The 24,328-nt window shown below is 38.2% G+C and overlaps 1 protein-coding gene across 3 annotated transcripts; it reads right to left on the reverse strand.

The window, feature by feature from the left end:
- Positions 1 to 3,179: 3,179 nt before the first annotated feature.
- On the reverse strand, positions 3,180 to 23,798 carry LOC103533137 (inter-alpha-trypsin inhibitor heavy chain H3). Of its 3 annotated transcripts, XM_030458162.1 has the most exons (22): positions 23,709 to 23,798; positions 21,139 to 21,171; positions 20,368 to 20,534; positions 19,266 to 19,370; positions 18,687 to 18,849; positions 17,523 to 17,633; positions 16,786 to 16,911; positions 16,143 to 16,259; positions 15,197 to 15,365; positions 14,762 to 14,887; positions 14,253 to 14,434; positions 13,101 to 13,286; positions 12,217 to 12,356; positions 11,691 to 11,845; positions 9,866 to 9,871; positions 9,098 to 9,124; positions 8,129 to 8,188; positions 7,474 to 7,587; positions 6,680 to 6,884; positions 5,426 to 5,598; positions 3,778 to 3,889; positions 3,180 to 3,677 (listed from the first exon to the last, which is right to left on the reverse strand). In XM_030458162.1, the coding sequence occupies exons 1-22, from the start codon at positions 23,796 to 23,798 to the stop codon at positions 3,548 to 3,550; spliced, it is 2,697 nt and encodes an 898-aa protein (XP_030314022.1). In that variant the 3' UTR covers positions 3,180 to 3,547. The 3 variants fall into 3 exon arrangements, with proteins under 3 accessions (XP_030314022.1, XP_030314024.1, XP_030314023.1); XM_030458164.1 differs by lacking the exon at positions 9,098 to 9,124 and having other exon boundaries at positions 8,129 to 8,170; XM_030458163.1 differs by lacking the exons at positions 9,098 to 9,124; positions 9,866 to 9,871 and having other exon boundaries at positions 8,129 to 8,186; positions 11,683 to 11,845.
- Between the last annotated feature and the right edge of the window lie 530 nt (positions 23,799 to 24,328).

The following is a 24,328-nucleotide window of genomic DNA, read 5'->3' on the forward strand; positions in this document are numbered from 1 at the left end:
TCAGTTTTAAAAACCTCTCCAGATCAGACATTGGCTTCTTGTGAAACAGACAGGACTTGTTGCAAAAGACAGCATTTCAGCCCTGAAATTGAGCAGGTTGCTTTTTATGTTTGTTTGGGGTTTTTTGGCATCATTTCACACAACATTTTGCAAACACTGGAAGATGTTTTACAAATAATGAAGAATTCAAAAGCAACACGTGGTGCATGGAGGTAACATTTCAGAGGAAATGTACACAGAGAAGCCTCTGTGGAATGCAAGCTGCAGGTTTGATCTTCGGGGGGGGGTGGGGTTCATATTTTTTTTATTCCAAAATTATATTATTCCCTGTGTATCTTTGAACCAGTAAGCAAACCAGCATTGCAGAAGGTTTAACAAAAGTCTCTTTCTATTCTGCCAATAATATATATCAGGAAAGACCTTACTATTGTAAAGCAATGTACTAGGAGAGAAACAATTCCCTGCCAAAGTCAGTAAGATGAAGCAAGCTCTGTAATTAGAAGCCTGCTTTTAAAAAGAACTGTGTAGGCATGATGCCAAAATATGTTTGTGTGAATTGCTGCTATTTTCAAGATGCAGATTTGACTGGACAAATTAAATGACAGCCAGTGTGGAATTTGGAAACAGGAAGCACCAGATTGCTCCCTTCACCACATCATAAACAGACTCACCACTTTGCCAAGCAGATTGTTTCCATTATAAATGAACATGGTGTTTGAATTGCATGCTCTTGATGCTGGGTTTTATCCGTGGACTTACTGCAAATTAAAAATTCCCTGCTTTCAGCTATAGGTGCCTACGTGGTGCTTCCTGCTAACTGCAAAGATGGCAGTCAGTACTGAAATAGGGAGCAGAGGGGCACAGCTGAAGGACACCTTCCACCCAGTTCCCCAGTTTTAAGTGAGGTTCAGGTGTGCACAGACCATTCTTGGCAGCTGCTCTTGTAACCCATCAGCTCAATCTTGTGGTGCCCAAGGTTCCCAAATGCCCAGGCAGCTGCCTGCCCTGTTCATGCAATTCTCCCAAGCTTGCTGCAAAGCAGAAGGTCCTGCACAGCAACAGAACCTGCTAATCTTGATAGAAAGGAAGAAAACCAGATGTCAGCTCTCTTCACAGCAGCTGTTTACATAGTTTTTTCCACCCCCCCTTTCTACAGCCTCACTGCAAAGCTGTTCCTATCCTGTAGACTGCATCCAGTCTGTCTGTGCTGTGCTGATGTGCTGTGCCCAGAGCTGCACAGGGAACTGAGCCAGTGGCCACCAATGGCTGGTGGAGCCTTTTGGGTTTTGAGAGGTGCTGCCCAGTTGTCCCCTGTAGCAGTCCTGTGTCCCTGACTGCTCAACTCCAAAAGCCTTTCCACAGTGCTTCTTCCTCTCTGCACATCTGCTTTCTGTTCCCTAAATATGTTCCATTCCACTCCTTTTGCACTTGAATTGTGTCTTAATTCCTTCTTTAGTCACTCTCCTCCTAGCCCTAAAAGGAGTTCTGATGGGCTTCTGATTTCCTACACTCCCCTCCCTTGCTGAGGAAGCTGAAGGCAGACACAATAAGGAGTATTTTGCATTCTGTAATTTCTAATTCAGGTGCAGAACACACAGTGTATCTCATCTTTTTAACCAGCACTGTACCAGCTGGGGAGAGGAGTAAAATTTTTATCTAAATGCTACTTTTCTCTCTCCTTATTGTCACCTTTAGCTATGTTTGCAGCTTTCTTCTACCTTGCAGGAACCTTGGAATAACTCCATACTAAAAAAGGATTTTTCTGTGTCCACCAGTGGGAGTGGGAGTTTCTCAGGCTGCCACAGAAGCCACGCAAAAGCAACCCTGAGGTCAACTTCTGGGTGACAATTCAGTCATAGCTGACAGAACTCAAATCTCCACCTCCAGAGATTTGCCTCATCCCCTTAAGTTAAGCAGGAAAGCTCTGGCTCCTGCTGTGCCCAGTATTGCCTGAACTTTGCCAGCCAGGTATGTCAAGACCTACTGTCCACTGCTGTAGTTTTTTGTTTTAATGGAGCAAGTACAGGACCAGCCCTGATGAGCAGTCCCTTGGTTTCTGTCCCAGGATCCAAAATGGATCTTTTGCTTAATTTATTTTATTTTATTTTATTTATTTTATTCATTAGCTTAGATTAAAAATTCAGAACTGTGTAAACCTAACCTAACTGATTTTAAGTTTTTGAGCTTCTTTCCCACCTCCCTGTTTCTCTCTCTGCCTTCCTTATCTTTCAGTAGCTTGGTGCTTTCTGTAGAAACCACTGTTTTCTCTCCCTGCAAGAAATTTTTTTTTCTTCTATAAAACTTCTGCTTTTAATAAAGGATTTGTTCCTGTCTCTCTCATAAATTTAACCATATGTATATTTTTCCTCTAGTTTTTCTCCTTTGATTTTTCTGTTGCTTTTTTGTTCACCTCTACCTTTGTTCTTTCAGTTTAATTCATCACATCTTAACGTCAGCTTTGCTTTTGCTGACACTTCTGTTTCCTCATGTGTGTCTGCATTCTCATTTCCCACACAGTGTTTCTCTCCTTGTATATAGGATAATATGTATATAACAAAATATAAATAATAAATATAATAAATATATAAATTTTCTACTTTACCATGTGAGACCACAATTTTCTTGCTATGGTTGATTTGATTAAAAGAATACTCAAAGTAAATAAGAAATCTGATTATCTTTTTGCTCTGAAACTAAAAGCTTACAATTTCTCCCAGTACAAAATGAATATATAAATGAATGTGACATTTCTGGGCCTGAAATATGTATGTAAATTGAAATGTGTATGTAAATTCTTTTACATGAGAGAGAGCAATTTTACTGGAAGACAGTAAGGCTCTCACACAAGAAAGATTATGTCCAAAAGATTAGCTACTGCTATTTAAATCTGAGTACTATTTGAAAATATGTTTCAATCATTTATTTATAAGGATATGAGCATTTAAACGTTTAATTCACTTAAGGTACTAAAATACAGAAGTCCTGGATGCTGACTGTCACTGCAAGTGTCAGCACTGCACCGGCCTTCAGAACTGGTCAGTCAAGAGTTCAGGTGTTTTGAAGTACTACTGGATTATGCTGAAGTGAATGTCCTGGTCTGTCAGCTGTCCCCTTGTGCTACATTTCTAAATACATCCTGGGCTTTGAGGAACTGGAATGAAAACATTCAGAACAAGGCATTAAGGACTGATGCTTTTTATTTAAATCACTCCTGACATTCAGTTGGCTCATTTAAAATTGGATAGAATGTTTCTGTTATGTTTTACGAAGTAATATTTTAAGTCATACTTTTAAAACTAGCAAATTAATTCAGTAAAATGAGGATATTTCAGGGGATGAGTGTTATGTGCACACAAGCTGAATAGCTGCTTGGCATTAAAGATTTGATCAAATATGCAGTAAAATTCTCAGTGAGAATCTGTCATATCTTGGCATTGCCAGACATGGTAAGCTTCTGCATTTTTAATAGTTCTTAAACACTGAAAAATACTACCCTTTCAGACAAATCTACTCTGTGTACCATGAGTTTGGAGGAAGTTACAGTTGTTTAAAACAGACTGGAAACAATATAGTCCGTGTGAACACCATCTATCAGCCCAGTTCCATTGTCATGAACAAACCAGCAAGGAATATCAACACCATGTGCAGGATCTCTCCTGTAATCCTTCTGCCAGCCCCTGAAAGGGAAAAACAGCCATGGGAGTATTGAAGCAGAAACTACACTTGGACAAGGTAATCTTTCCAAAGTCTTTGCAAAGGACCTAATTATTTTTTTACCTCGTTACTATCAGTTCATTGTTTTTAACAATCATTGTGGCATCTGGTTTTTTGGGATCAGACCCAGGATGAATTTCAAGTATGGTGAAGTCAATGGGGTGGAAAAACTGTCCTAAAAATAGAAGCAAAAATTACCATTTCAGGCATGTTGCACATATTAAAAGAGAAACAAACAAAGAGAAACCCCAGAGCTTATACATTTCCATGCTGTTTTCCATGTCCCCTAGGAGTTTTCAATGAATATGTAAACAGCTGAACATATACCTATGGTATTGTTTAATTTTTATAAAACAGAATTCTATGCACATAATCTTGATGTATGTTCCAACTTTTGAGTGCAGAGTAAGAGTAGCCTTTTCTAGATACCCTTCAAGATATCCACACTTTGTGTTTTGTCTATTCAGTTGTATTTGTTACATACTCTCCAAGTCTTTAGGTTTTTTTTTAATCAAATAATGTACGGGTTGATCTCTGAAATTTGTGGATGTGCTTTTGTGATTATGCTCAGAACAAGGATAGCATCTAAGGAATTTTCACACTGCTGCCTGGGCTGGTGCAGAATGCTGCTGCTGCTTTGAGTGCTATAAAGAGCACAGATTTAGTGAAGTATAGAAGCAAAGTCAAAGATGATGAAATTCTCAGAGAGATGTGAAGCCAGTGAGCTGTAACATAGTGTACCCACAGGCCACAAGGGCTTTTGCAATTTTCTTTCTATTTGCAACTCGTAGCAGAATATATTCTCTGTGGAGAAGTCCTTTGGCCTGAGGAGACTGGAGCAGGAAAGCATAAATAACATTCTGTCCTTACTCTGCTCTTTTTCCATTTTGTTAAAGCACTCCCCATGCCACATGGACCTAAAATGTACTAGGACCTGGTACATATTGAGACTGAGAAGATTAAGTTTTCACCAGTTCAGGTTTTTTCCACGATGAGTTAACTTACTGACCCCAAACCATTTATTTTCCTTTACCTTATTTTGTAAGAGAAAATTGGAAGGCAAAGGGAAATGGCTGTTAGCTGGAGATCTTCCAGTGGAGAATGCAGACCACCAAACCCTCCACACTGGCAGAAAACAGGGTTCAGTGGGGTCTAAATTTTGATCCCTGAATTAGCAGCTTGGCTTTCTACCAGAATCAAGAATGATAGCTAACATGAGGAAAACCTTAGGTGATACAAAGCACTCTGTGATTTTAATATATGCCAGCAAATCAAAGCTTCTTTTCTTTCAAGGATGAACTAATTGAGGTTTGGCAAAGTTTGATGAAGAAAATGTGTACTTTCTCAGAGTGCTTGTACTTAGGAGAAAGGTGATAAGATGTGAGATCAGACCATACAAGAGACTGGAGGAATTGTGTAGTAAGCAAAAAAAGTAAATCTGTAGGTGGGATTTAGCAAGATAAAGAGTCTTAAAGACACCAGTGAGGGCACTGGATGGTAGTGATTTCAGCAGCAGCAGAGGAATCTACAACAAGATAATATGTGAAGTCTGAGTCCAGAATATTTTGTCAGAAATCTTGATATAGCAAATCAACATCATCTCAGGTTCCTCCACTATTTCATTTCAGACAGACTAAACACAAGATTCTCTCTGCAAAGTATGTGGCCTCATAAGGAAAGACAAGCATGGAAACACCAAATGAAGTCGTACCTAATAATCCATGGGTCTGTTCTGACAGTTTATGGCTTTCCAAAGTATACAGTCCTAGGAAATCTTGGTGGAGAGGATGTTTCTTCCATACTTGATGCAAAACAATAGCAAAGGAGACACCACTGCCCATTGAGAGCACCAGATTTTTTTTCCTGTTAATTATCAGAGTCAAGCTGAGGAAAAAAAGAAAAACAACTTAGGGCATTGTGCTTCCCAGAGTTTACAGAAATAAGGAGAAACCTGAGAAGAAACATGTCCAGCAAAAAAACATGGCTTTATACATTACTCAGTGTTGGTGCCTAATTTCATCCATGTGAATCTGTGTGCATTCACAGACTCACTGTAGTATGAGTCAAATACTCATACTACAGTACATTATAAAAGGTTCTGTAGTCTTTAAACTTTTCAGCAACATGTTTCTACTAAAATTCATCTTTTAACACAGAAATTAATCACAAATAGCTTTGTGGTATGTAGATACAGGACTTCATGCTCAGTGTTAAAAAGGTTACTGATCCCTGTCTTTCCTGGATGCTACCCGACACCTTTTCCTTCTGCTTTTCAGAAAAGAGAACTGCTGAACTCTCTGAGTTAGTGCTAGGATAAAGCAGATTTGCTTCTGATTGTGTTAATGGTGACATCAGTGTGGCTGCCATAATAAAACAGTAAGTGTGCTGTATGAATAACAGGTTTGCTCTGGTGTTCTTTCTGTTCCAGTGCCATGCATTGAGATGGTAGCAATTTTGTTCCAAGTACACAATGAAAATGGAAGGAGGATCAGATGCTGCCCATTCCTTTTCTGAGGTTCCTTTGCACAGGTATAAATTATTCTGTAATAGATACATCTGTAATAGATAATCTCATATACCTGCTGACAGGACAAATTGTACCTTTCTATCCATTTCTTAAGATGAAGATTGTTTACAGCATGATTATGTCTTCATTTGAAAAACTATATGGACTATGTCTAAAGTTACTCCTTCTGTATTTGCAAGACACTGTTTCATTAAGCACAATACCAAATGTAGCCCTACCTTACTCATAGTAGCAGAAACATCAGGGAAAATTTTTCACTTACTTGAAGTGAAGGAATTCATGAGTTAGAGCAGTTACACAGCAAAGTAGAGAGCAGAATCTGGCAGGACTTTAATCAGTTCCTTTTGTGTATTCAGACAACAAATCTTAAAAGTATATTATAGTTCAATGCTATAAAAAGTGTAGAAGGTCATAGAGAAGCCTTACTGTAAGCCTTACCCTTCTTGTTGCAAGGTAACAGAGTCCAGCCAGGTGAAACCTGTTTTTTCATTGCCATTCTGAATTGTGATCTTCTCAGGAGTTACTGTCAGTCTTAAATTCAGGTGCTTATTTGCAATGCCAAGTTTTCCAAAGTATGTGTTTTGGATCTTTGCTTCACTGTTTGGTCTCTTATCACCAATGAGTTCTCCATTGACTGTGATGCCTAATATAAAAAGGAAACATCAAATATTATTTTACAGACAGGACATGATCAATTGATGTCAAGAAATGTCACGGAAATTTAACAACTCAAGGAAACAAATATGAGTTAAAAATAGATCAAAATTACATCTGCATGTTTGTGTCAAAGTAGAATAAAGCACTGAGGGCTGTTCTGTGGATTTTCACACAGACAACAATCACTTTATTGAGAAAAGTTTAATAATTCCTAGAGCAGAAAGAATCAGTGATGGGCACAAGTAGCCTCTGTGACATCAGTCTCTTTTAACCAGATATTTCATGAAATGTCCACCTAAGGGTTATTTTATTGTTTGTACCATTACTCACAGAGACAAATTAAGTCTCTCAACTCTCACAGTGATTTTTCAAACAAATTTAAAAGACTGTTTTGCTCCAAGAAGTGAAAACACATTCATAGTATTGATACCCTACACCAGCTCCAGCAAAAAGGAGCTCTTGCTGACTCTGAGGGGAAAAAAGCTTACAGAGTATAAAAGAGAAAAAAAGCCTTTAAACATAAGACATCTTACAAGTGTCCTGATTGACTGTATTTAAAAAAATTAAAAACTCACCTGTAACTGGGTCATTTATTAAATTTAACACAGCACCTGGGTTTTCATTGATATTGAAACAAATGGCATCTTCTTTCTGTGGCACTGATATAATGAAGTGTGGGTCTCCATCAACTGTAAAGGCAAATCACTGTTTTTTGTACAGTGATACACAGCTTCAAAGCTCTGCATGAATATTTACCCATCCTCCCAAGGAGTGGTGGGGTCCCAGGGAAGCTGCTACCATCTCCCCAGAGTGAACTGCTTTTCCCCTCATCTTTCCCAGGTACATAGCATATATCCTGTCTCTCTTCACCACTGAAAAAGGTGGCTCATGGATTGTAGGTACAGGATGGCCACCTCTTAAGGACTTATTTCTGAGGGCCATGGAAGTATTAATGAGGGCAGGACATTCATCTGAATGAAGAAGAGGCAGCTACAAACACAAAGTCTGGCAATGGGAGGGAAAACTAAGAAAACTATTGTATATAATCTCAGTGGCTTGATCTTTAAAAACATTTAGAGATGTTTAAAGTAAAATATTGGTCTCTTGGAAATAAAAAATTAGTGTTTTTGTGGAAGGGAATTATCTAAAAGACTCATAAGATTTGTGCAATTTACTCTTAAATACCCACTTCTGTTCTCTTTCAAAGCAGACATTACTCAAACTACTCACCACTAGTATACCACGAGGGAGGTGATGAAGCTAGGTAATATGCTGGTGGATATGAAGTGTATAAAGAAAAAACATATTAGAAAAAACTCACATCAAAATGGAATATTTACATACTATCTGCACAGTAAATGTGAGATGTCAGGAAGCTAATATGCTAGGTATATTGCTCATTCTATTCTAGTTTTTAAAGCATCTAGTCCATGGAATGACACCTGGAATGATGACCTTCAAATCAAACCTTCAGGATAGAGACCCTTTTCACTTGTAGTATAAAGTGATTTGAGGGTTTCCACGAGGCCCAAGTAATGAAGCTATAGGACACAAATGCCTCTCTAAAGAATTAAGCTGTCTATCAGCAAAGAAATGCAACATCACCCACTGAAAACTTCTGAGGGTTTGATTTTTTTGTTCCAGAATGAAATGAAATCTTTCCAACAAACACTTAAGAGAAACTAGATAGAGAGAGAAATGGAGAGACATGGAGAGACTGAGACTAATTTCCAGAGCAAAAACTTAAATCTAACTCGCCCATTTCCAGGACTGCCCTCTGAAGTCTCACTCTCTCTCTTGACTAAACCAACTAATTTTTGTATAAAAACCTAAACATATTAATTTAGCCAGAGATTCTTAGATACTCCCTTGCTTTATAGAATTCCAAAGGACTCACAAATTGGAGTCCATTCTCTGTTCTTGAGAAACAGCTTTAAGGAAAAATGGTAGTTTGATGAACTGGCATTTACTCCTTAAAAGCTGTTCAGCTGAAACTTTTATATCTGGGATTTTTCCACCTTCAAGTGTGTCTTTAGCAGTGCACAACATTTTAGCAGGACGCAGAATTTGGTAGTATTTGTTAAAATACAGTTGTAAACCCAGAAAAGGCAGTTTCTATCTCTCTGGTAATTTCTGTTGTCTGACTCAATGTCCTCTGACAGATGCTGCTTCATTCAGAAACATAAAATAATGACTTATGCAGCAGAAGAGATGAGAGATCCCGTGCTGTCAATGAAACAAAATGTTGGTTTAGAGGTGAGAAGAATAAAAAAACAATCTCTGTCATTTTCTTCCTTCCAGCAAAACTAACTCCAAAATCTTGTAATTATATATGCATTTCTAAATATTAAACTGTTTCTTGACTAAATTTTTTTTAATGTACTACTGCAGCAAAGCACAGAGGCAGGCACTGCCCTGCTTTTCAGCAGAAATGTTACTTCTCCAGAGGCATGGAGTTTGCTTTGTAAGGGGGGACACACCCTGCTCTTCTCTGATCCCTTGTTCTGCACTGTGCTACTGGGAATTCAGTAAGATTTACCCACCTGCTTCCACATTTTCCTAGTCTCCCACTTATTTTAGATCTGAAGCTATAGAGGGGTGTCTGAAAGCAGGGAGTTGTGCTGGGGAAGCAGCATTCATAGCATCAATGCAGAGATCTCTCTGCATGAGAGACCCTGCTCCACATGTGTATCCAGGAGTCAACAGTGCAAGTCCTGGAGAGCAGCTTACTTGTACTGGGCCTGAATTTTGTGACAGTGGGATGCTGCAGTTATCAGAGACAAAAGGAACCATGCTGAAAGTGGTATTTACTGAATACTTCCAACTGAAAAGTTTTTATCTCTTTATAACACAGTCTTGATTTATTTATCAAGGATTTTCTGACAGTATGGTGCCCTAGATCAAGTGAGTGATGCAGGAAATCCATCCCTAACAGTTAAAAATATTAATAATAAGAAATGTACATACCTTCAGCTGTTACCACGGGCAGGTAAGAAGTAAAAGGAAGAAAAAAAGAAATTCACAGTTTCAGTTATGAGATCAAACAGGAAGGATTCTGACCCTGTTATAAAACATATTCTAAGAAAAAATTTTAAGACTATTTGACAGTTCAACCCAAATATCTTCAGTATTTTACAATTCCATTTCTTCCCAATTATACCACACAATATTTGTAGATGAAATATAAACATATTGAAAGTAAAAAGCTGTTGTGTGGGGCATCAAAACTGCAATTAATTATGCAATTTAAGAGAAGCTCTATTTTTAACTGGTTTATTGTTCTGCCATTTCCACATTGCAAAATGTTCCTTATTGGTTTTACTCTTGCAGTTTTCTAGGCATTTGCATTGTTCTGTTAATAGTGACTGCATGATTCAGTAATCCTGTTTGTGAACCTAGACTGTAAGGTGTGTAAAAATTATTTTCTTTTCTTACACAGCAGGGGTGTTTTGATTATTTCCTCCTGTACTTTCTATATACAAAGAGGATTTACTTGGAAAGAGGTTCAAAAAAAGGCCTTTTTCTACAAATATCTGGGAGGGCAAAGTAAAGAGCAGAAGATAACTCTGAGTGGATGCTACTTCTGTCAGATGTTTGGGTAAGTTTTTCCATCTTACAGAGTCCAGCTGTGAACTTTAAAGTTGTTATGCTATATAGTGACTTGAATGCTAAATTAAACATGAAGTGTCTGTTTGTCAGTACCTAATTATGATAGTTATGAAAAACAATGCAATTTTATAATTTGCATAGTGCCTGAAGAATTATTAAAAATTGAAGGGCATTTAGCAATTAATTGGTTTCAGGACCTACTCCAGTTGAAAGAAAAACCCCCTAACCTCCAGTAAGCACCTCTGTTATGCTAAAATTCCCTAAGTTACTATGCCAGATTGAGGAGATAAGAAAGTTTTTCATCTAGAAGCCAGCAGAGAGCCCACACAGAGCCTTGGGGAACTTCTAGGAGCACTAAATGAAAGTTTGGGGAAAAAATAATGGGTGCTAATAGAAGACATTGCAAAGAGACTTGGAGAGTTTTGTCTGACCTGGTGAGTGAGGGAGAGATGAGAACGGCCCAAACAACATGTAGAGATGGCTTTGTGTGGTGGCTTTGGGGTGCTCTGAGCAGGTGGCATTTGCCTTACTTTGCTTAAGAGAAATTGAGTAATTTTGTTTCACACAGGTCAAAGAGGCTGAGGCACATGGAAACAGTGTGAGCAAGGAGTTAAAAATTAACCAAAATATCAGAGAGGTTGAGAACAAATTGTGCACTTTCAATATAATTTTTTCTCCTTCTGCAACATATATGAAATCTGTGTTTTACAGATAGAGCCTCCATTTTTTTACAACCTGATGCATTTTGCACAAGAGCTCATGCAGATTTTCCCCTTTCATGTAGAAAAATGTTACTACATCTACTTCTAAGCTGAGGTATGAAGAAAAATAAGTGGTGTGAACTGAATGAATTACAGATACATGAGATTAGAAATGTGTCTTTGGGTTTAGGTTTGGTGTTTTGGGGGTTTTTTATTGTAATAGTTTACATATTTAGCTTAAAATAAGCTTATTTTGAATATTACACTTATTTAGTATTTTTCTTGTATGATTTGGTAGTGAAGGATGTTTTAATGAGCTTTTCAATTAAAAGTAATTTTGCAGAAGCCATACAAGTGCAAGGCTTGAAAAGTACGTTTTTAGATACATTTTCAGAACTGCCCACATGAAAGCTTTTCTTTAGGAGAACATCAGAGGGGCACTTGCCTTCTCAAATTACATGAAGCTGTGAAAATGTCTTTACCTTCAATGGGTTTATCAGCAATCCCATCTTGATTGTTATGGTCTTCTGGCTTTGTTACCACCATGGATGTCAGTGGTGTTACAAACTTGTATTTTAGTGAGAGATCCAGGGCTTTGGCTGTAAGATTCTCCTTTTCTTCTCCTGTAGCTGCAGTGCTGAATACAGATAAAGACTCTTAGTATCAGAGATTGCTAAATTACTCATTGAACACTGTATTAAACATCTCTGCAGCTAATTTATCAATAAGGAGTATTTGCAGTCTAAGAGCACTTCTGACCCCTCTGGCTCTCCAAGAAAAAGACAAAACTGTGCTTTACATTTGCAATAGTTTAAAATTGATTGATTTCCAATCTGAAACTGAGGTTAGAGAGGAGAATAGGTTGGAGGATTTTCCTTACTGTTTGTTATGCTTTCTCACTGGCACCTCAGCATGTGGTTAATTACAGCTTCACATCCTAGCAGTTGCAACAGTCAGATGGTTTAATGGATTCACAGCTAAGATAGATATTAATCTGGATATCATTACCGTTCTTCCAGGAGTTGTTCAATGGTGAGATAAGCCCAGAGCCTTTCAATGTAATCTCCAAATATATATTCTTGTTCTTGGAATGCTTTAGCTGTTTGCACAGCATCTCGTTGTGTAGTATATGACAGGATGTCATTAGCCTGTAGGAATAAGGAAACTTCTTTGTGTTCTAAGTAGCCAGGGCCTGCCAGAACCTCTCAAAATCAGGACCTTCACATCTGAAAATCTCATTAAATGGCCCTACACACCACTTGCCCAGGAAACTGTCAGTGTTGTATCCCATTTGTCCCATCTTTTCTGAGAAAGTTAGTAGTGCATGCTATAGGACATAATGCAGTTTCTGAATTCACATGGCATTTTGTTCATTAGAATTTGGCTACTCAGGATTTAAAGAACTTTGGTTATGATCCTGATTTCATATAGGAACACATCCAAGTGGATATATTGGCTAATTTATTAGTAAAACATTACTTGTATTTGAAATAAACCTAATTTAATAAAATACATTTAAAGCATCACAGTGCATGGGGCATATATGCAGTTCATGGTATTTATCACAACATAATCTATACGTTGTTGTTTTGTTTCTTGAATATCAGGGGCACATATTGTTACAGAATCCAGATCTGGAGAGGTACTTAGACCACTGGGTTCATACCAGAAGCAGACTTCTGCTGGGTATACCTGATTGAGTTAGGCAAGTAACTTGCAGGTTTAAAAGCAATGACTTTGGCACATCTGTTTACTCACATGTGCAGTAATACATCCTGTCAGTGAACTAAAGAAATACCAGTAAATATTTTACGTATTGCCAGCTTTGAACATTCAGATATTTTGTGTAGCAAGGAAATGCCTTATTTAAGTGAAAAAAAATCCATACTTACACCTTCACCTCTGACATCTACAGTCAAACTGTTTTGGTTGTTGTCTATAAAGCGTCCAGCCACCACGACCTCAGACCCATCATAGAAATGCTTAAAACTGTTTTTAGTTAGGTCTGAGATCTCATTTTCTGGGTAGGTTAACTCCAGATCCATGAGCATGGGATTTGACACTTCATCATAAAACCCCTACAGGATTAAAAAAAAGCACACAAATGATGAAACACATTTAACTATCATTGTTTCTTTAATTCATAAGTAGATCTGTGCCCAGAAACATCCTGCGATTTCAGCAGTAAAACTAGAAGTGTATTTTAGAATATTTAAATAGTTAAATAGGAGTACAAGACCTAAAAATCTACAGACAGTTTAAATAAGAAAGGCCATGCAAACTCTGCAGTCTCACTAAGAGAGAGGAAAAATATCTGACAAGAACATGCTGTGGATGATGAGTTCCATCAATGTAAATCAAGGCAACCCCAAGCTTCCCTCCATTTGACTGAACTATGTTTCTAGATCTATTCCCTGCAGAGAGTGAAATGACAACAGAAGCCAAAGCAGACTAGGTATTTGATTTTAGTGGAGTTTGCAATGAAATCCAGTGTGTAAATTTGGTGAATTTTTTTTGAATGGCTGCAATTGGAATGTGAGGTGTAGAACGAGTCAATTCTCTTGTCTATACCTATTCTCATGCCTACAGAACTATAAAATGTTTCAGATTGGTGTATGGTAAGATACACCAGCTTGCAGCTTACAAGTTCCTAAAAACAGAAATCTACATCCTCCAAGCTCTGTCATCCTTTTCTTCCCTTGACATAACATTACCTACGTGCTTTTTGAGGTGTGGGAGATATAATGCCTGCAGCAATCCTGCTGCACACCAAAGTGTCTTCTAGAACCATAACTTGGGTCACCCTCTGCCAAGTTCTGAACCCCATTTCACTGTCCAAAGTGTCTCCCTTTTATTGTCCTTCTACTTTCTGCTTATATAAGGGAAGGGAAAATTAAATGCAACTACTATTCTGATTAGTGGAGACTCTTTGAGTTTCTCAGTACCAGATTACTTTGGGATTTTCATTACTTCAAAGTGAGAATGTCTGTACAGTTATCTCAATTAATGTAGCTCTCATCTAATTTAAGTGGTGATTACTGTACCTGAAGCTGTAAAGCTGCATCAGAGTCAGGATAAATCCGACGAGCCAATCCTTTATTCTCCAGTGCCATCTTCTCCAGGAAGTTGTAGTCAACACCATAGCCAAAACCAAGATTGTATAAGGGATATCTACCTTCAATAGCTTTTTTAACATGTGTCTGGATTTCCTCAGTATTTGATATGCCTGCATCAAAGCAGAAAAAAAAAATCAAGTTTCTTCATAAATAGATAAAAATTATCAGAAAATAAAATGTGGCTGTGTAGTTAGTCATGGTCAGGAAGCACTGGGGTTGCACTAGATGATCTCTTAAGGTCCCTTACAACTCCTAACATTTTGTGATTCTATTATTTCCAAATAGTAGCTGTATAATTAGCAGTGTGGTGCTGGTATAGTATCATTTAAATCATTGAAACACCCAGTAGTCACACATGGAGGCCAGTTTTAACTGAGCATTTTTTTGTGAGTTAATTCTGACCAAACTTTTCATTATTCTATGCAATACAAACTTACCTACATTTGGTTGGCCATCTGTTAACATGATGATTATAGAAGCACTTCTCTTGGGCACAAGGTTCCCTTCATAACCAGCATTCAGCATATCAATTCCTCTCATTATACCACCATACAGATTTGTCACTGCAAGGCAGACAAAGACATTCAGTTTCAGGTCAGACTGTCAAAATAAAGGCCCTTTTTTCACTGGAATCTGATGAGATCTCATTACAGTATGAAAATGAAAGACTTGGGTTTGCAGGCAGGGGGATGTTAAGATAGAAAAGGATTTTGGAAACAAAAGAAAAGATAGATGTCATGTTCTGAGGAAATGTCAACTTTAGGAGTGTCTCATCAGTAGTGCAAAAAAAAAGCTGTAGCATTGTGTTGACAGACTGAATTGATAAATTAACTTCCCCAACGAGCTGTTGTTAAGTCCAGCAGAATACTTACTGCCTCTGGTGTCAATACCCCGAACAAAATTCCTTGCTTCATCCAAATTCTCAGGAGTGGCCTTCATTAATGTTTCTTTCCAGATTTCTACTTCACTACCAAACAGTACAAAATTGAAGAAGTCATCTTCTGTAATGTCATCTAAGATTTTTAGAAGTGCTTCTCTTGTCTGTAAGACAAAGGGATTTTAAATGTATGGTTCAACACTTAATGAAATAGATGCTTACAGATTCTACTTTATTAATCTCTCAGTATTTGAGTATTTTTGACTTCTACATACTGTGTCATGCAAGAAGTATGAGCTTGTTCTATCCTTGCCAGTGCCTGTGTCTGTTTCAGAGTAACTCTTGTGAAGTCAGCCAGCTGTAATTACATCTGGTAAATCTTTGTAGCTGAGGGGAAAATGAGGTCTCCTGTCATAGGTTGTTGCTTACACTGAGGTAAGCTGGCATGGCAAATTGAAAGTGATGGGAAATGGGTAGGTACAGGTTGGTGGAGAAGCTCACTCCCAAGTGAGCATGGACATTTTGATGCAGCACCAAAACCTGAAAAATCTGAGCATTAGCTTAGAAAGAGGAGTCCTGTGAAAAAAAGCTGCCACTTCCCAGAGGAGACAGAATGCACAACATAGGTAATGCACACAATACTTTATTCACATTTAAATTTTTCTAACTGTCCAGAACTTATGACAGAGTTCTCTTGAAATGTTGGTATTGAGAGTTTTGGTATAATAATACTTAAGAGTAGTAAACGTTGCCTAAATGTATAGAATTTAGTTCAACAGTAGCACTTCAAACTAGCACTTATGGTACTGAGTGGCAGAGGGAACACAGCAAAAACCAACCTGGTTCAGCTTAAGCAGCACACATGAGCTATAAGCCCCCATGTCCCTGTTGTCACAGCAGAGGCTCTTCCAGTGGGGCTCTACAGGCATATGATAACTTACCTGCTGGATTTCTCTTCCTGACATGGAGCCACTAATATCTATTACAAAAACAACATTCTTGGGCAACTTTGGAAGATTTGATGGTGCAAAGAAGTGTACAAAGTAGCCATTGACGATCTGAAAATTAAAAAGTAAAAAAAGGGTTTTGTGTATTATAAAATGGAAAAAGAGGAAATTACATTCAGTTAGTGTCCAGCCTTTGAGTGGACTGCCAGGCTTTAATGGCCCTGATTTTGGTGAGGTGGCCCTCACCTCTGTTTGCAGACTCAGGAGCTTCTTTCAAGCCAAGCCTGGATCTTTAGTCCCTGCCTGAGCTACACTGTAAGAATACTTTTCTCCAGCTGTGTCACAGCCATCCCTGTTCCTATCCATGGACCCTACTGATCTGGATCCTACACTGCAGACTACTTCCCCCCTTGATCTTGGGCTGCCTCATCACCACACATTTGTCTGATGACCTGGACTCTCAGTTGAGTCTGACTACCAGCTCTGGGTACTGTGAGGAGTGGGCTTGTGGCTGGGGAAGCTGTCACACTCAGCTCCTTGTGCTCTTGTCCTTTAGGGAACAGCTGGCCCTCACTGCTCCCTTTACTTTGCAAGTTAAGCTGTTTAACAGTTAAAACTTTCCAGCTGTCAGATCTACCTGCAAATTATCTGGAGTGGTTCTCTTCACATCATATTTTACAGTAAAATCCCCATCCAGGACAGACTGTGAGCAGTTTGCACAGGTTCGCTGCTGATCAAGAGTTGGCTTGAAAGAGATATGTCCCTGAAAAGAAAAGCTTTCATTAGCTCTGAACCCTAATAGCTGGGAATTTGCTACAGATCACAGAAATTTGCATTTTTCTAAAACTAGTCTATTGATATTAGCAGACCTGAGAATAACCTGTTTTATCAGATTAGGTATTAGTTTGTATCCATGTATATTTATATATTTATTGATGAGTAATTGATATGTGAGGGCTGCTATCTCAGAGCCTTCTTCATATGTTTATTTCACCTTCTTCCCTGCTCTCCACTCTGAATGACACCTTTGATAAGGCTGTTGGGCAGCCTGTGTATGAGGAATTCTATCACCTCCATAACATGGAAAAATTCATTTCTGACTCAGTTCTTTTGTGAGAAAGTCTTATCAGTATCCAGGTTTCCAACTACTGCTGTGGGATGTGGTCTGGGTGCAGTACCATGGTAACAGCTGCGTTGCTTCTGAACTGCACAGAGATGGCCTTCAATTTGGAATTCAGAGGTTATTTGCATAGGCAAGCTTTTTACTGTATTTTCTCTGTTTTTTCCTCACTTCCATTTCTAGCACTACAGTACAGACATTATTATTTCAGAATTATAACTGTGATAAACTATGGAATGCAGTAGTCATTATACCTTTTTATCTGAAAAAGTTTTTTTAATGATATTTTGTAGATCATTGGTGATGAATGTTCCTTCTGCTTCCAGGTCAGTGATACCCTGAGGTTCAAAGATATTTACTTCAATCTGAAATATCAATAGAAAATTCATTGTCATTTATTACACCACAATATCTCAGCACAGCTGTTTTCAGGAGGATCACCAGGCAACTACAGATGTGACAGGTATTTTCACAAAAGCAAAAGAAATGTTGCTATTCATAATGGTAGTCCAAATCCACACTTGTGGGGCACACCATCAGCCAAGCAGGCCTTTTTATACATGAAAGTTAAAAACAAAGCTAGAAACAAAAACCCAAATCTTAGTGGAAACATAATTTGTTTGAAATTTACACACTGGAATTTTGTAAAATGTAAATAAATACTCAAGTCCTTCAAAAATATAACCCAGCCATTAGCTATGAGTTGTGCCCAGCTTTGACCTATCTTTCAGTATGCCTTCTACCATGGTCTCTTTAAAATAATGCTGCAGAAATTCTTATAGATGCTGAGTTTTGTAATGAATTTTACATAGCACTTTCAGACAAAGGAGAAAAACGTTGCCTGAAAGCTGAGGTTTAGGAAGGCACTTTCTGGGCATACAAAGGAAGAGAACTTTGCCTTAGAGTGGGGTTTTAGCAAGGGAGATAGGAGTGAGCAAAGGTAAGTTTTAGAACACAAAAGCTGCAGACTTCTAGAATGCAATTAATGTAGCACTGTAATTTAAGATTATGTATTTTCAAGGTGATAAGAGAATGATGTAGTTTATGCTATCAAGGCATTTATAAAAGCTCCTAGTCTTCTATTTTACCCCAAGTCATCATAATAACTTTTCCAGGTTTCCATCTATCTTTCCTTTTGGAGGCTTAGTAGCTGAGCTGATTTGCCAGGCTTCCAAGTTTACCTGCACTAAAGGTGGTGTGCACTCCACATGTGACTCATTACAAATATTATCCTGGGCATTTTGGTCACCTGTGAACCAGTGGCAAAAACCACAGAATCACACAGAATGTCTTTGGTTGGAAGAGACCTTCAAGATCATCCAGTCCAACCTTTGACCATGGCTCTCCACTTCCAACAGATACACACAATTTCACCATGTCTTAAATTACAGTCCAGTTTGATACAATCTGCCACTTACCTCAAAATCTTTGACAAGCTGCTTTGGTTTTACTTTGATGAACATCTTGTATTTTCCAAACTGTCGCTTCAGCAGTTCTTCATATGTGAGTTCAAAAGTGACTTTGCTGGCTGCTGCAACGTTGACTGAGACAGTGAATTTTTCTGTTTTTCTTCCTGAGGCTCTGTGTTTAAGTGGGTAAGAAAAAGAGTATCTTTATCCTCTTCCACAATGTTTATAGTTTGGGTTAGTGGGCCATAATTTTCAAAAAGGAATAATACAAAGATGGGAATTTTGTTCTATTGCTAAAATCATATTCATACTGTAGAATTTATTCAAACCTCCCTGTGACTTTACTCCCAGGAACAGGTCAACAAGTCAGAAAAACAGTCTTTCCATGATTGCAGATACTGCCTGCATAGTCAGAAGTTGTATTTCCTTTTTATAATTTACGCTACAATAACTCTAACTTAATGATTGTTCTTTGGTCCTGTAAAAAAAAAACTTCAAAAGTACATCAGAACAAAGTATTTCCAGTCTCACAATTTGCTCTGGACTGATGAGATTTGCTCTGGAAGCCACATGAGATGCCATTCTTACTTGACAAGACCAGCAGTCTGTCCCTTTGAAACAGCCTTCTCATACTGCTTTTTTGCAACTTCTTTTTCCTTTATAGTTCCAGGATAAGTAACACCATCGATTGTCCTGCAGATGAAAAAGTTCTGCTTTAGCTGGGTGGTTTGCACCAATACCTGAAACATTTCTACAGGCAATTCTCTGTTTATTGGTTGGTTTACTAAACAACACTTTCAGGAACCTGTATTTCCTAGATTTGTGGCATTCCACTGAGGCCAGTCTCATCAGTGAATTTAGCTGGAATCGAGAGCTCTGTGCTCGGTATTTTAAGATAATCTAAACTGAATTTTAATTTGAAAATGACTTAGATCAAAACTGATAGTAACAGTTACATCTGCCATATTCCTACACTGCAGCAGCTTTACAATCTCATCTGCTGGCAAGACAAGTTTCTGGATGAAACCCATCTGTCCAAAAGTAGCTGTCTGTAGCTCAACATTTCATCCTTAGACTCCTTATGCCATTAAACAGCCATTTCTCATAGGGGATTCTTCTCATCCTATAATTAAAGTTCTAGTATGCATTAAGAGCACTTGTGCCTTAAAAGCTACTGTTTCTTTTCACTGAAAATGAAACAGGTGTAGTGTGATTAGCAGAGGTGGACATGTTTAAACTCACCTAAACCTCATAATGGTGTGAGAGTTGCCTATTATTGCAACTAGCAGTATGTGGAAGAATCACTGTTTCCTGCACTTCATTCCCATATGATTTTTTAATGAAGAGATAAAGCTATACTGCCATCAGGGAACTTAAGTAATGGTTTGATAACATTAAGTAAGTGATATTGCTAAAAGGTAAATGGATCTCCAGAGAATATCCCCCACATTCCCTAAGGTCCATGATGATGAATAGAAATAATTGAAAATTAGTAATCTTTTCTATAGATGTACCAATGTTTGCCTCTCTCCAAGTATCTCACATGTTAATTGAGAAACCAAAAAATTATCCAGGAGGCATTGAGAAATCTATCAAATGGCAAAGTAAAAACGAACATTTGGGTTCAGTTTCTCCCCCTTGCATTTGCAGTTTTTCAGTCTTCTCTAGTGATTTTGTAAAGGTTACACACATGCTGAAGTTGGTAATGAAGGCTGTCTTAGGGAGGTCAACATCAAAGAAGACTTCTTTGTGCACATTTCCACGATTGACAGCTCTGCTGGTGATGACATTGTGGGCAAATCGGGAAGTTACTTGACTGTCAATTTTCATGCTATAGATTTCTATCCCATTGACAACCTGTAGATTGAAAAATGAAAAAGAAGTCAAAGGAAAAACAAAAGGCTAGATGTCACATTGATGGGCAATATTTATAACCTTTGACACTCGTATATGAAATTCCTGATGAGTAGGTGAAAGCATAGGTAATGACAGATATGACTCCTTAGGCAGCTCCACAAAACTCTGTCTGGTTGATTAAGAAATGTCCCCAAGTAACCAAAGCATTGAAGCATTGGTGGAGTCCAGGTGCCAGGTAGAATCAGTCTCAGAGATGAGGTGTCCTGCCTTCCTTAGAAATAACTGCAACATAAAATGAAAGTAAAAATAAAACCAACACAGAATGGATGTCTGTTAGAGATACAGAGGTGACTTTGAACATTGAACTTTGCTATTTATTTAAATACAGCATTAAAAATAATTTCTTCATTCTCTTTCCTTTTCCAGGAGTTTCCAGGAGCTTGGAAAGGAACTGTGTACTTAGTTCTACTGCCTAAAACAAGCAGAACACTTGGAAATACCCATTTGCTCACACTGGACCCACAGAAACACGTGACCACAGTAAGAACATTCTTGTCACTATAAATCTCTCTCTGTAGCCCAGACAAAATCAAACGTTACTCACCAAATCATTATCAGCATTATCAGCATTTCGCTTCTGTAAAGAGAAAAACAGGGAAAAAATCATAACTATGGCAGGAAACTATATTTAGAAACAAATCACTTACAACCTATGTAGTTATCTTCTGCTTCCAAGTCAAAAGAGAAGTGGTGCATGCTTGAGAAAGGTCCTCATTAGTAAACTGAAGTAAATTTGAGGCAAGAACAAGTAAGGTCCATGAGGCAGGTTTAATTATTGGGCTTATAGCATTCCCACATTTGTTGAGGCTTTTGGTTTTCATTTGATGTTAGTCCACCTTAAATACCATGGGTTTGAAAGGTAAGTTAAAATTTGAATGCTGCTTATCTTGTATTTTGTTCAAGTTGCACAAAAAGAAGTTATCCTTTTTCAGGTGAAAAACAGTAAGGGATCTCCTGAGGGAAGACTTGATGAGGAAAAGAAGCTTGAATACTCAGTGCCATTTATATTTAAATGTCTAAAGACTAAAGAACACACTAAAATCTGCTTAATACTGCTTCCTTGAGTATAGATGGGCTGTGTGATGACATCAAAGTAAGAACAGAGTATCTTGTACTGAGGGTTACACCTTTTTCTTGGGAGGACTTGGCTTGGGGTCCCGTGCTATATATTTTGTCTGTACAAACTAATTCTTTGGAAGAACAAAGGGTTTTGTATCAAAGCATATAAAATGAGTTTGCATATTTTCTTTCCATTCACATCCAAACTATCAGGCACATTCATCCCTGTACTCTCTACTTTTTCACCCCATAAGCCTCTCATTCTACCATGAAAGGTAAGATGATAAGAAAGGTAAGAATGTAAGCTGCAGCTTACAGAGAGGAGAGGTGGTCACTATGTATGAATGGCTGCATGGAGGGGAAAAAAACCTCCTAGAACTTCTTTTTTTTTTTTACATATATTCTCTCAGAGTAAGGGCAAATACCAGTAGGTGAAAATATGTACAAAAATATCATGTACTCTTTTTTTGAAAGAGAGAGCAGACTTCAAATATACTTACTGAATCATTTTAAAATAACTGCTTGTGTAACTTCATTCCAGTAAGCTCAGCTGCAAACACCTTATCTCTTGGCTCAGAGAGCCTCATGGGTCACATTCTGTGCAAGCATGTTTACCTGCTCCACCAAATAGAGGGGGTGAAGCCAGTAAAGTCTCAAGTCAGATACACATCTCCTGTACATTTAAGACTTTTTTTTTTTAACCTTTCACAGCTAACACAGAGGGTTATTTTTTGTTTCTTTTGAAGGTTTGTTTTCAAGACATTATATTAAATCTATGGTAATACAAGGTTTTTGGGGAGGAGGCTTCTCAACTTCTGGAAGAGTCTGGCAAAAAGTCTGTGTAGGTTTCTTTAGGTTCATCATTTAAACTATAATTGATTTGGATTTTTGTTCAATTTTCAGCAGATCTGGGTCTGCCAACTGAGCTTTAAAAGCAGCTTTGATAGCTTGGAGCTCACCAGTCAGCCAGACTCCAGCCATGCTTCATCACATCTCCCTGGCATGATGCTTGCTCACAGGAGCTGAGACATAGGTGGGGAGTGAGACCTTCCCACAGCACAGCAATCACCTCCATTTCAATCAAGTCACATCTGCAGCAAGTGTGTAACTGGGAGAATCAACCAACTTGTCTGTAGCGTTCTGCATGTACAGATGGAGCATGGCACAGAGCTTTGGCCATTTCCTTTTAGAGAGGGTTTAGCATTGCACGACATGTAGAGAGCAACAGGTAGTAGGTAATCAGGAGGAAAAAGCTACATAATATCTGGACTACATAATGGTTAGGTGACAGGAATCGAAGATATCTCCAGTTGCAGCAATAAATCTGAAGCAGAGTTTTAAAAGGTATGTTCTTATCCTCAGTTTCAAAGAAAAAGTCTTGGTAAAGACTGTAGCCTAATCAACAGAAATTTACTGTGAATTGCTTAGTCCTGTTCTATCCATGAACCTACTACACTCCCTAAGGAGATTTGCCCTGTGTAACTTTTCACAGTAAGTACTGAGAGAGAAGAAAACAATTTATTGAGGTGAGTAGAAGCACCCAGCAACTTAACTGGTGAAAATGAGGCAGAGCATCAGGAAGTGCTGCCTAATGCAGAGATGCACTCAAAACCAGAATATGCTTACATTGAAATCTTTTGAAAAAAACCCTACCATGTCACTTGGATAGTGGATATATTTATCTGGCTATCATGTTGCATCTCTGTTTTCTTCTTTTTGGAGGTAGCTTTTCATTGGTATTTTGCATTGCTTTACAGATGGTAAAATCAGCTTCCTGACAGCTCTGTTTGTTTTACATATTTAAAGACCACTACAACATTTTACCATTATGTGATGATGACAGGGAAAATAGAGGAAAGTGATACTTTTGAAAAGAGAGATAGGAGAGCTTCTTCAGAGCTGATCCTAGGTAAAGTACTCTGAATCCCATGTCTGATCTCGTGTTCACTGGCAGCAGAGAACACAAAGCTCCTGGTGGCAGTGCTGTATTGAGCTCTGATCAAATGGAAGTTAACCTATAAAGAATGGGAACACCATATAGGGTTGATTACTTACCTTGAAGTTTCTGACATGTGTTACCAAAAAGTCTGATGATGCAAAGGCAGGAATCAATAATAAAATGTAAAGCAATAGATGGTTTTCCATTTTGGAAAAAAGCAAGTTTCAATCTGAACAATGTGTAGAAATATATAATGCTTTGTTTACTGAGTGTTAATAAATAACCCAGTGTGAAAGGTGGGATTAAACATTAGGTATCCAGGAAAAATCAAATGCTGAATTTTGAATGTGTCTAATCTGCAGAATCCTGTTACAGAATTTACAGCCTATTCCAGCAGTATCTCTTCTATGTCACAGAAACTCAACAGCGATTTCCACACAGGAACTGAAATGGATCTCTGCTCCACTCACCTCTTCCAGATGAAAACCATCATTGTTCCCATACCTGTCTAGAGGCTCTCCCTGGCTCAGATTTATTGCAGCCGTGAGAAAACTCTTGAACACACTTTTACTTCTCCTCAAACACTGCCTCCTGCAGTCCTGCAGATCACTCAGGAACCTGATTTGGTACCATCACTTGACACCTGTCCTGACTAGTCCAGAACCCCCATGTTACACGCTTTCCTAACCATCTTTGTGGCTGAAGCCCAGGCCTTAGGGTTTTGCATCTTGCACAG

The sequence above is a fragment of the Calypte anna genome, chromosome 12 (assembly GCF_003957555.1).
Source record: "Calypte anna isolate BGI_N300 chromosome 12, bCalAnn1_v1.p, whole genome shotgun sequence".
Lineage (NCBI taxonomy): Eukaryota > Metazoa > Chordata > Aves > Apodiformes > Trochilidae > Calypte > Calypte anna.